This window comes from Microtus ochrogaster, unplaced genomic scaffold (genome assembly GCF_000317375.1).
Source record: "Microtus ochrogaster isolate Prairie Vole_2 unplaced genomic scaffold, MicOch1.0 UNK41, whole genome shotgun sequence".
Classification (NCBI taxonomy): Eukaryota; Metazoa; Chordata; class Mammalia; order Rodentia; family Cricetidae; genus Microtus; species Microtus ochrogaster.
In genome coordinates, this window is record NW_004949139.1 from 1,980,938 (window position 1) to 1,992,990 (window position 12,053).

Genomic DNA, 12,053 nt, shown 5'->3' on the forward strand with positions numbered 1-12,053 from the left:
AAAAAAAAGGAACAGTTAGGGTAGGGACTACTGTCTGCTTTCTCAGGACAGAAAGACGTTGGGTTCATTAACGGTGATTTCCAGGACAGGTTTCAGGCTGTATTGGCCATGGTGAACCTTTACCATCCTTTAATGGACTGGGGACTCATTGCATTCCAGTTGGCAGCTCCCTGAGTGACCCAGTGTTGCCAGAACTTTCTATCTTCTGATTCCACCCTGTGTTGTCATGTATGGCCATTCTCTCATCGTTATCCTTCTTTCCGCTCTGTCCCCAGGTAACTGTGGCTGTGCTTTCCTACAGATTGACGTGGGCCGTTCTTCCTGGCCTCCAGACAGACCTTTTGTCACCCTTCTCCCTGCAACCATGCTGATGTCCCCCGCTGAGGCAAAGGAGGAGAAGAACCGCTCTGGAGTCCGGATGTTCAGAGCGGGTAAAGAGGGCAGCTGTGCGGGCTTTCCGAGGACAGATGCAGTACAGAAGTGGCTCTAAGGGCTGCTGGGTGTGAACCATGGAAGGGAGCCTTTGCCTAACTCCATGTGCTAGAACACAGTAAGCTAGTGCTTGCATGTGAGTTTTGCCTGCTGGGAATTCGGGGCAGCCCAGGCTAGCCTTAAAGACTTACTGCCTTAGCACTCCGGTGCTGGAACTGCGGGTATATATGCTACCACACCAGGGACTGCTATGTTTTTGTTTTTGTTTTTGTTTTTTTCGAGACAGGGTTTCTCCATAGCTTTTTTGGTTCCTGTCCTGGAACTAGGCCAGGGTGGCCTCGAACTCACAGAGATCCACCTGCCTCTGCCTCCCGAGTGCTGGGATTAAAGGCATGCGCCACCACTGCCCAGCTGTTTTTGTTTTTTTGATCCTTATTTTATTTAATACCTAACACCACAAAAAGAAAAAAGTATAGAATAAATTTTTGTTTATGGTAAAAAGCTATATGTTGGCTATAATTATATAATATGTAATGTTTCATGAATTCTGCTTATGTGAATCTATGTTCAGTTGTTGTGCCCAGATTACGACCCCCAGAGAGAGACCACCAGAGAGGTCCAGACTGTAATAAGCAAGGCTTAATCAGCATAATACAAACATGTTTGGAACTCATCTCCATCCCCGTTGTAGTGAGGTAGAGAGAAGTTGTATCTCCTCTGTGGGGTAAGCTTTTAAAGGCATAACTACAAAGAGAATCTTTGAAGCTGCTTTGGCACGGGTGCAAGGACTTTTGCTCCCTCCCATCCTGCTAAGTCAGCTTTTTCCTTGTTCTTTTTAGAGAAAGGCCACTGTTTTTGAGTTAGGCCATCTTTATCAGCCTGTACCAGGGGGCTGGCTGGGCTTGTGCTCAGAATCTCCCAGGTGGGAGAGGGGAAGGCCACTATCTTCCTGGGAAAACATTCTGTTAGGAAATTTCTTCTCGCCCCTTTGAGAATAAGGGGTGAGGGTCCTACCCAGTGAGCACTGTAATAGGTGATTAAGTCATGGTTCCTAGATGCTAGGGAATTGCGATCTGTTTTTCTGTGTTTAAATTGGAGGTGTCTCTCTCACTGTAACGAAAGGGTGAGATTTTGGAAGCAGTATAGAGGGTGATACACTGACTGGATGGTGACAGGGTCAGAGGTGTAAAGTTGGTGGGCGTGGCTTCAGTTCTGGGAATGGCTGCGTAGGTGGGAGGGGGCAGTGTGAGGGAGGGTGTAGCCTCCTGGTCAGGAATGGGGAGATGGAGGAGTGGTTAGAAGGCAGGGAAGAAGCTGCTGAAAGGGCCCCACCTTGGCTGCCTGAGGGGACAGGACTGGTGACCTCCACATTTACCGCCTGTGTAGCCTTAGCCTTGTCTATCTTCCTTTTCTTCAGTTTTGGACTTTCTCCCTTCCTGCCTCCTTACTAATAAGGGTTAACGCAACACATTTTCTTCTCTGTTGCCCAGTCCTGTGCAAGAGTGAACGAGCATGCTCAAGAGAGCACACACACACACACACACACACACACACACACACACACACACACCCCTCTCGGTCTTCCTATCTCTAGACCTAAAACTTGCTTTGCAACCAAGGTTAGCCTTGAACTCCTTCTTTGCTTGCCTCTACCCTACAAGTGCTGAGATCACCACCATGCTCTTCCCATGCCAGCTCTCTCTTCTTTTTAAATATTTATTTTTATTTTTTTATTCATGTATATGTAGGAGGGTATGTGTATGGATGCATGAGTTCTGGTACATGAGGGAGCCACAAGAGGGTGTGAGATTGCCCTGGAGCTGGAATTACAGGCAGTTGTAAACCCCGTGACGTGGCTGCTGGAAATGGAACTCAGGTTCTTTCAGGAATAACAAGAGCTCTTAACTCCTGAGCCATCTCTGCAACCCCTCCTTTGTCTCCTTTTTCTCCTTGAGATGATTTCCTGGCTCCAGCCTCAGGAGAATCATGGGATCGGCTTCGACTGACCTGCTCCCAGCCTTTCACACGCCGTCAGTCCTTTGGCCTGGCCTTCCTCCGGGTGCGTTCCCCTGTGGACCCATCCGCTGAACCTGTGATTGATCCCTTAGCCCCCGGAGGCTCTGGGCTGAACTGGGTATGTTCAATGGTGGAGCGAGGATTTAGTATTTTCAATTCCTACTTAGAACTTGATGCTTGATTGAAGAAAAGTAAACATGGAGGATCCAAGATTCCATGTCTAAACTAATGACACTCCTCTCCATGGTTAACAGGAGGTTTTTACTGTGGGTGCAAGATTCCGTGTCTAAACTAATGACACTCCTCTCCATGGTTAACAGGAGGTTTTTACTGTGGGTACAAGAGAGAGCAGCTGGAGGCGCTCACATAACAAAGATAGTAGGATTAAAAGAGAATGGGGAGGGGGGTTAAGCTAGAGCGAGTTTAGGGTAGAGCAAAGGTGAGAAAGGCCGCGGCTAGCATGGGCTGTGAATGGGGTGTTCCCAAGGAAGCACCATTTGTCCCTTCTGCCAGTCATGAGGGAATTCACTTCTTGGTTGAGGGGAGCTGGCTTCCTAAGTTCCTGAGGAGTGCTGGCTTTTATCTAACTGCAGAAATCCTCCTGTAGTCCAGGTTGAGCCATGTCTGAATATCTGAACTGCCTTTGGAGTTTGGGGACTTGTGGGATAAGCTCCTCCCTTTTCTTTTTCTCCCTGGCAGAGATGTAAGTAAGCCCCGAACACAGTCTGCACGGAGCTGTTGAACCGGCTCTTGGCTGTGTTGAAATTCTGTTTGAATCTCACCCTAACCTCGTGTGTCACGTCCAGCTTTGGGGAGAGCTATCGCTTTCAGCCCTTGAAAGCCGCAGGCTCCCTTGTAGCCCCTGCCTTGCAAAGCCTTCTGTCTTTATGTTATAATACCGAGCTCTGTTATAAGAAGTAGAGCAGGCGGATCTCTGTGAGTTCAAGGCCAGCCTGTTCTACAAGACCTGGTTCCAGGATAGCTAAGGCTGATACACAGAGAAACCCTGTCTCGAAAAACCAAAAACAAAAAAAAAAAAAAATTTAAAGTATGATATAGATACATATTTTAAAAGTTTACAAGAAACAAACTCAAAGGTTTGCACGTTCCATTATTCCCCATAGGTCTATTTTTTGTTTGTTTTGTTTTGTTTTTTTTGTTTTGTTTTTGTTTGGTTTGGTTTGGTTTTGGTTTTTCGAGACAGGGTTTCTCACTAGCTTTGAAGCCAGTTCTGGAACTCACTCTGTAGACCAGGCTGGCCTCAAACTCACAGAGATCCGCCTGCCTCTGCCTCCCAAGTGCTGGGATTAAAAGCGGGCACCACCCTACCGGCTCTGTAGGTCTGTTTTACCCAATTGTGTAGATTCTTCTCTTCCCAGAGTTCTTCTTATTGTGACAAAACCCTTAGCAGACAAAGTGCAGCATCAGAGATTGCTACCCCAGCAGATATGTCCTGTAAAAGTTACTTCAGCTACAATCATGTAGTGTTCCTAGGTGGCAGTGTCCCCTGCTGGTGGATCTAGGTATTTACTTCTCCATTTTCTCCTCAGAGCTCTTCTGATGCGCTGGAGTCTGACCCTAGGCCCTGGCTGACTAATCCTTCTATCCGAAGGACGTTCTTCCCAGAGCCCCACCCGTATGTACCTGCTGTTGATATTTCTCCTGTAAGGGAGAGACCACACAGCTCATGGGGACAGAGCCCCAGCCCATGGTCCCTGATGAACCACTGTCTTCAGTGGTTCTGAGTGGAACACAGTGCTGTTTCTCCGCAGGAGCCCTGAAGACACCCCAGAGCTCAAGGGTCTGCTGAGACAGTTGCAGCCAGGGCCTCCGGGCCGGGCAGCCCGCATGCTGCTTTCTGCTGCCCAGAAGGCACCTGCAGCCAGTGTGGTAAGCCCAAAGCACAGCCATGGGGAACCAGGTCCCAGCCATCCAGAGAGTGCAGGTGAGGCCCGGGACCTTCTCCTTACTGTGCAGACACAGTACTTCCTCACTGGCTGCCGTGCTGTGCTGGGGTGGCACTCAGGCTTCAGGTGAAGGGGAAGAGAAGTTCAGCCTTAGATAACAATTGGAAGAGCGTGGTCTAGGAGTCAGGAATCTGCTCCTCGTGTTTATAGGAAAAGAGTTCAACCCAGTAATGCCTTAGAGTACGGCAGTCCCAGTGTTCTGCTGTGAGTGCCGCAGTCCCATCACCAGAGCAGGAGGAGGCAGAGAATCATTGGTGAAGGTCGTTCTCAGTTCCATGGAGCACACCCGGCCAGCCTGAGTAACACGAGACCCTGCCTCAGAAGAGAAAAAGAACAGCTTCAGTGTCGTCTCGGGGCTCCCCTGGAAAGGATGCTGTTCCAGCTCATTGAGAGGCTGGTGGGGCAGTGTCTCCCAGAGTGGCAGCTTGCTTCAGCAGTGGCAGACAAAAGGGAAGGAGAGCATGTCAGCTACAAGTCAGAGGGTTTGGGTTTTTGTTTTTCCTTGAGACAGGGTCTCTTCTCATAGGTCTTAGCTGGCCTGGAACTCACAGAAATCCTCCTGCCTCTGCCTCCCAAGTGCTGGGATTCAAGGCATGTGCCACCACATCCTAGTGAAGTCATGGCTTTTTGCAACCTATTCACAGACACTGTGATTTGTTTAGACACCACCCACACTCAGAGGCCCCAATACAAACAGGCAGTGGTAGGTGACAGGTTCATTTCACAGTCCATAAGGATGAGGAGGCGGGAAAGAAGCAAGCATTTGGGGATGTCTGCTATTGATAAGGCACTGAGATGATGTGAGCACTTGACAGACATTCAGTGCTGTAGCAGGAGTTTCTGAGATTCTGAATAAGAGGTGACTGTTGGCTCTTGTTACTGCTCATTTGATACGGATTTATTGGGTGTCTGTATGTGCTAGCCATGTACGGTCAAGATAGCAATGCTCGTATCTTAATAAAGAGATGTCTGTCTGTCACACAAGGAAGTCTAAAGCTAAACTGTAATAAATACATTGAAAGAACAGATGGTAGGGTGACAAGATTCAATCAGAGAATCCTTATAGGAAGGAACATTTCCTCTCAGATTTGAATGAGAAAAACTTAAGCAGGCAAAGAAGCTAGAAAGATTATCTCAAAAGAAAACTTAAACTGTGGAAGCCTTTTGTAAATAGCTAGAATATTTGTTTTGATTTTTGTTTTTCAAAAGAAAATGTCTCGCCGGGCAATGGTGGCGCACGCCTTTAATCCCAGCACTCGGGAGGCAGAGGCAGGTGGATCTCTGTGAGTTTGAGACCAGCCTGGTCTACAGAGCTAGTTCCAGGACAGGCTCCAAAGCCACAGAGAAACCCTGTCTCGAAAAACCAAAAAAAAAAAAAAAAAAAAATGTCTCACCTGGCTGTGGTAGCCACGCATTTCATCCCAGAGGCAAAGGCAGGCGGATCTCTGTGAGTTCAAGGTCAGCCTGGTCTACAGAGCAAGTTCCAGGATAGCCAGGGCTATACAGAGAAACCCTGTTTAAAAAAACCAAATAAACAAAAAGATCTCATTTTTCATCCCAAATTGGCCTTGAACTTGCTGTCCCCCCAGCTTCAACTTCCTAAGTGCTGGGATTTTGGGCCTGTTCCACCATGTCTGGTATGGAGAGAAATAACTAATGAGCATTTCTAATGCAGAGCCCAGAGCGGAAGAGCAAAACAGGACGAACAGTGTGGGCAGAAGGAAGAGGCAGAAATTGCAGGACCGAAGGTAGGCAGGCAGCTGTCACCTCCAGAGCTCCGTGCTCTCCGGAGCCTTCCTCACGCTCGCTTCAGTAGGCCTGGGCAGCCCGGGTTTGATAAGGAGAGAGGTCCTTGTGCACGTGCCATCAGACTTGGAGGGGGCAGAAACTGGCCCTGCAGTGAACCAGCATGAGGAGCCATGTACACTGATCGATCCAAATGTAAATCTGTCTGAGGCCTGTATCCTAGCGCCCACGAGACCAGGGCAGGAAGACTGCATGTTTGACTACTAGGACTACTGGGATATACAGCAAGTTTCAGTCCAGCCTGAAGTTAGTGCTTGCTGGTGTCGGGGGGGGGGGGGGGGGGGGGGGGGGGGGCAGCAGGATGGGGAGTGCCTGCTGAAAATGCTCTGGGAGTAACTGTGCTTACTCGGCTCAGAAGCAGCCTAACCCATACCTCCAAGGGATAATTTTATGGTATATGTATAATATCTCAACTTTAAAATTAAAAAATGGTCAGGCATGATAGCATGTGCCTTTAATCCCAGGAATTGGAAGGCAGAAATAGGCGGATCTTTGTGAGTTCTGGGAAAGCCTGCTCTACATAGCAAGTTCTAGGCCATGCAGGCCTACATAGTAAGACCCTTTCTGAAAATTAATTAATTTTTAAAAACTGAGGACAGTGATAGAACCCTGTCATCACATGCTCAAAAGTTAACTGCCTTCCTCTTGTCTGTCATATCAAGTGGAAAAACAAGGACTCCAACGGAGTTACCGTTCCCACTCTCTTCTTCAGCTTCTGGTCTGGAGCCTTTGTGTTCTCTCCCAGATAACTGGCGTTAAACTGTTCTTTCCCACAGATCATTGTCCAACTCAAGTTCTCAGCCAAATCGGAAGGGGGCAGTAAGAGCAAGGCAAAGACAGCACCGACCTCAGACCGGAAACCACAATGGTGTCCGGGCCACTGGACAGTGTCCCATTTGTACGGGTGAGCCACGTCGATTACTGTGGAGGTGTGTTCATTTAGGAGGATAGGAAGAGTGTGGGTGCCGGCAGAATGTTTAGTAGAGTCTGGAGGCAGGTGAGGACCTGAGTTTGTGTTCCTGGCACCCACTTAAAAGCTGGGTGTGCAGCCCATGTCCATAAGCACAGGCTGGAGGTGCAGAGACAGACAGAGGCCCGGGACTCACTGGTCAGTCCCTCTAGATACAACAGGAGACCCTGTCTCAAAAAATAAGATGGAGAAGCAAGAAGATATGCGATGCCACCCTTTGGCTTCCATCTGTACACATGGTGCACACACCAAACACAGTTTTGTTTTGTCCAGGCCTAGTGGCAGTGTTCTTTGTGCTCCTGACTGGCCTTTTCCAGTAGACTCCACATTTTGTAAGGGCATCCATATCCCCGGCACCTAGGTACTGACATAGTCTGCCGGATCATGTCTCTCAGGTTTGAAGTACTCAGCCCTGGGAGATTACCCACATGAGCAGTACCCAGTGGCAGCAGACACTCCCTACGCTTCTCAGGGTTTATCTCTTTCTCCCCTCCGTAGGCTCCTTCAGCATCGAGACTCTTCCCTTACATGCCGCCACTTGTGGAGAGAGCTCCCCACCCCAGCCAGCCTCTCCCTCCTCGTCCTCCTCGACATTGGTGCTGTGCGTGTCCTCCCCAGAAAGCTCCCCACCGTCTTCCTGGGTCCAGTGCCCTATTTGCGGTTTACAGTTCTTAGCAGGAGAAATAGAAGAACATGCCAGCCTATGTGGGGAGGTTTTTCCAGCCTGAGCCATGGAGTTCTGTTGACCTGTTATGCTGGAACCTAGGGAATAGGTCTCTTGTGGCTAAGAAGAGTCGGTTCCCCTCCCTTCACCTGTTACCTAGAACTCTGCCTGCCTGAGGACACATCTGGACCCAGCTTGATCCTCATTCCCAGTTGTCACGGCTTTGTCACTATGGTACCCAGTTCTCATAAGGACAGTGTCCCCTTGGAACTTCTTTGGTGGAATTGGTAATCTCTCCAAGGCCTCAGGACACCAGCTAGAGTGTGTTTCCCTCGGTGAATGGTACTTATCTTCACACCCATTTTTCTGAAAGCAAAACTGAGGCTTAGAAGGAAAATGTGGCCTGGAAATAATAAAGTCCCATGAGCGGATCTCTGTGAGTTCGAGACCAGCCTGGTCTACAGAGCTAGATCCAGGACAGGCTCCAAAGCCACAGAGAAACCCTGTCTCGAAAAACCAAAATAAATAAATAAATAAATAAAGTCCCATGATGTTCTGGGTAGATGAGTGAGTTTTGAGCACGAAGACCTTGACCTTCTGTGTCTTTCCTAGGTGCAGTCACATGACTGCTCTGTAACTGCTCTGTACTTACTGTGGGTCTGAAGTGGGCATTCAGTACCAGGGAGAGCGCTCCTGCTGCCCAGAGGACTGTCAAAGGGACCAGAGATTGCTTCTAAGGAACAGATGGATCTAGGCTTGGCTGTGAGGCTTGCACAAATCCCATTCTCAGCTGTTCAGTGAGATAATCGGGCCGCAGTGTCTCCAAGGTCCTGGACCTGTGATAGTCCAAATTCTGCTTTGAAAAGTTATCCACTCTTCCCCTTTCCCGGGAGACGTCATCCTCTGTCACTAACACCAGCTCTCCTGTCCCTGGGGTGCAGGGCAGAGAGACAGCAGCTGGTCCTGAAAAAGGGAGGGCTCAGGGTGGGGCTCTGAGTGGGGCTGAGAGAGGCTGCTGGGAGAGTCAAGGGAGAGGCAGACGGGGAGTTCAAGCCTTCGGGGCAGCTGCAGCCATGGATCCCCTTTCGGTAAGAGACGCTTGCTGTCCTCCCCTCCCCATCCTGGTCCCACGACTCACTGCCCATGGGGATTCAGGGACAGCCTAGCTGCTGGACAAGTAGTAGATACCACCATGTGGATGGGAGACCCCCATGGTCCTGACCCTGGGCCCAAAGAAAAGAGCAATGAGGCAAAGAGAGCGGTTGATGGAGGGGAGCACATTAGGGGCCTGTGAGGAGCCCGGCTTAGAGACCCTCCGTGTGGGCTTCAGAGATGAAGTCAACAGTCTGGAGACTAGATTCTTGCCGGGTTCTCTGTGCTCGTGTGTGAGTTAGGCTTCTAGGGTGGCCCTGACCACCTGCTTTAAGTCACTTCTCCAGGGAACTTACACTGGGCCCTAGTATGTAGGACTTTTATGAGGGTGGAAGTCAGCTAGTAAGGCCAGCCCTTTCCTTTTCTACAAAATAAACTGTGTGGGTAACAAGGGAGACGTAACAGCTGACTCCAGAGGGGTAGAGGCCGGAAGGTAGGTGAGGAAAGCCTCCAAACTAAGGGGTTTGGGAACTCAAGAGCACTTTTCTCTCCCCTCTGCCACCCAGCCACAGCCGAGCTGGACTGAGATTGTGAACAAAAAGCTCAGGTTCCCACCCACACTGCTGGGTGCCATCCAAGAGGGGCAGCTGGGTCTCGTGCAGCAGCTGCTGGAGGCGGGCGCCGATGCCTCGGGTGCTGGGCCAGGCGGGCCTCTGCGGAATGTGGAAGAGTCCGAGGACCGCTCCTGGAGGGAAGCCCTCAACCTGGCCATCCGCCTGGGCCATGAGGCCATCACCGATGTGCTGCTCGCCAACATCAAGTTTGACTTCCGGCAGGTCCACGAAGCCCTACTAGTGGCAGTGGACACAAACCAGCCAGCGGTGGTGCGTCGCCTACTAGCTCGGCTGGACCGGGAGAAGGGCCGAAAGGTAGACACCAAATCTTTCTCCCTAGCTTTCTTTGACTCGTCGATCGACGGCTCCCGCTTTGCGCCTGGTGTGACCCCACTCACACTGGCCTGCCAGAAGGACCTGTATGAGATTGCCCAGCTGCTCATGGACCAGGGCCACACTATCGCGCGGCCCCACCCCGTTTCCTGCGCCTGTCTTGAGTGCAGCAATGCCCGCCGATACGACCTGTTAAAGTTCTCATTGTCCCGAATCAACACCTACCGTGGCATTGCAAGCCGGGCTCACCTCTCACTGGCCAGTGAGGATGCCATGCTGGCTGCCTTTCAGCTCAGCCGGGAGCTCAAGCGCCTTGCACGGAAGGAGCCTGAGTTTAAGGTTTGTTGCCCCCACTCTTCACTCAGTTCTGTCCTCCATGCCCAGGGTCTCTTCTGGCACCAGGACAGGCCTGGGCTTTATGGTAGGTATTCTAGGGAGTTTGAGAAGTGAGAACGGGCAAAAGAGGATGAAGGCTCTTACTGTAAGAGCTACAGTTCATTCTGAGGTAGGCTTTCATTCTAGTGACAACATTCACTTGGTTTATGCAGGGACTACAGCTCCTACCCCAGGGCACTCTAGATCCATCTAAGCTAAGAGAAAAATAGAAACAGCTGGACAGTCTTCACCATGACCTTCAGTAGAGTGTGTCCCCTTGGGGTACCCACTGTATTTTCATGTGGAGTGCTGTGTTGGGATTCCCGAGCTTGTGGTCACGAATGGGAAAAGGGGACAAGATGCTCCCAGGACTTCATTCAGTGCCTCTGTGGATGGTCTTCACAGGACTTCCAAAGCACAGAAAGCAGGAAAAAGGAGTGACCCTTGGCACTCGTGTCCCAGGAAGGTTCTTAAGGGAAGAGGCATTTGTTTGACAGTTTGTTTGACCAGAGGGGCTGGTTGGGGAAGATGAGCAGGAAACTAGCTGGAGCAGGCTGCAGACCTGGCAGAGGGCTATAATGTGGAGGCGTGGCTCACTCAGTTGCTAGACACCTGTAATCCCACCACCTGGTAGGTGGACACAGAATGACCAGAGTTCAAGATCATCTTCGGCAAGTTTGAGGCCATCCTGGAATGCATGAGATCCTACCTCAGTGACCCCACCCTCCCCAAAAGAGTGTGAGGACCTGGGATGGACCAAAGATACATGAAGCAGAGTGTCTGGTCCCGGACCTGGCACTGAGTCATTGGCATTCCCTGTATGCCAAGCCAGACTAGGTCCCCATCCTCAAGACTGTCATGAGGTGGGGAAGACTATGAGGGGATTAGGAAGGCCTAGAACAAGATGAGGTCAGAAAGGCAGAAGAACGAACAGGAAGGAGCGGTGTTTTCAGAGGATTTTCCCTCTCTTAGCAGCCTGGGGAGTGAGCAGAGCAGGAATTCCCATCCATACTTTACAGCGGGAGAGACTAAGGTCTGTAAAACAAAACAGAAAAGCTTCCTGTCTGAGGGACAGTACTAAAGGTACCCTAGACCTTTGAAGCCTGGCTTAAATCCTGTCCTAGAAAAAGGCCCCAAATAAAACAGGATAGGGAGGGGAATGTGCAGCCAAGAGCCGCTCACTCTTCACATCTCCTTAAACCGCCTGCACTGGTTCCATATAAGGATGCTCAGAAAGATGAACAGGATGAGCACAAGGGTAATGGTGGAGCAGTGAGATGGTGCAGCAGGCAACAACTGTCGCCTCTGTGCAAGCCTAAGACCCGAGTTTAACCCCCAGGACCCATAGAAAAGTGGAAACAATTCTGCAAAGCTTTCCTGAGCTCCACATGTGTGCTATGACCTGCACACACATCCCAGCGATAGCTGTATGTATCTCCCGAGCTCCGCACGTGTGCTATGTATGCTCTGTGCACCTGCACACATGTCACAGCGATAGCTGCATGCATGTCCTGAGCTCCGCATGTGTGCTATGACCTGCATACACGTCACAGAGATAGCTGTATGTATGTCCTGAGCTCTGCACGTGTGCTATGACCTGCACACAAATCACAGTGATAGCTGTATGTAAAGAAAGCATGGTCAGTCAAGAGTTAAAGCGGGGCAGGAAGCAGGAATTAGAAAAGTCCAGGGAGCCGGGCGGTGGTGGCGCACGCCTTTAATCCCAGCACTTGGGAGGCAGAGGCAGGCGGATCTCTGTGAGTTCGAGACCAGCCTGGTCTACA

General features: G+C 50.4%; 2 protein-coding genes across 3 annotated transcripts in view; both read left to right on the forward strand.

The window, feature by feature from the left end:
• The window catches only part of LOC106144384 (short transient receptor potential channel 2-like), an 18,640-nt gene extending 10,327 nt beyond the window's left edge, over nt 1–8,313 (forward strand). The window contains exons 4-10 of one of the 2 annotated variants that reach the window (XM_026790076.1): nt 302–431; nt 2,388–2,566; nt 3,999–4,084; nt 4,221–4,393; nt 6,091–6,163; nt 6,998–7,125; nt 7,690–8,313. In XM_026790076.1, the coding sequence (XP_026645877.1) occupies nt 302–431; nt 2,388–2,566; nt 3,999–4,084; nt 4,221–4,393; nt 6,091–6,163; nt 6,998–7,125; nt 7,690–7,919 (999 nt within the window). In that variant the 3' untranslated portion in view covers nt 7,920–8,313. Of the gene's footprint in view, nt 1–275; nt 432–2,387; nt 2,567–3,998; nt 4,085–4,220; nt 4,394–6,090; nt 6,164–6,997; nt 7,126–7,689 lie in introns of both variants that reach the window. The other variant, XM_026790075.1, reaches the window with a different exon arrangement.
• Nucleotides 8,314–8,928: 615 nt separating this feature from the next.
• Nucleotides 8,929–12,053, forward strand: part of LOC101996477 (short transient receptor potential channel 2) — a 15,820-nt gene continuing 12,695 nt past the window's right edge. The window contains exons 1-2 of the mRNA XM_005368814.2: nt 8,929–8,943; nt 9,514–10,233. Coding sequence (XP_005368871.1) covers nt 8,929–8,943; nt 9,514–10,233 — 735 coding nt within the window. The remainder of the gene's footprint in view (nt 8,944–9,513; nt 10,234–12,053) is intronic.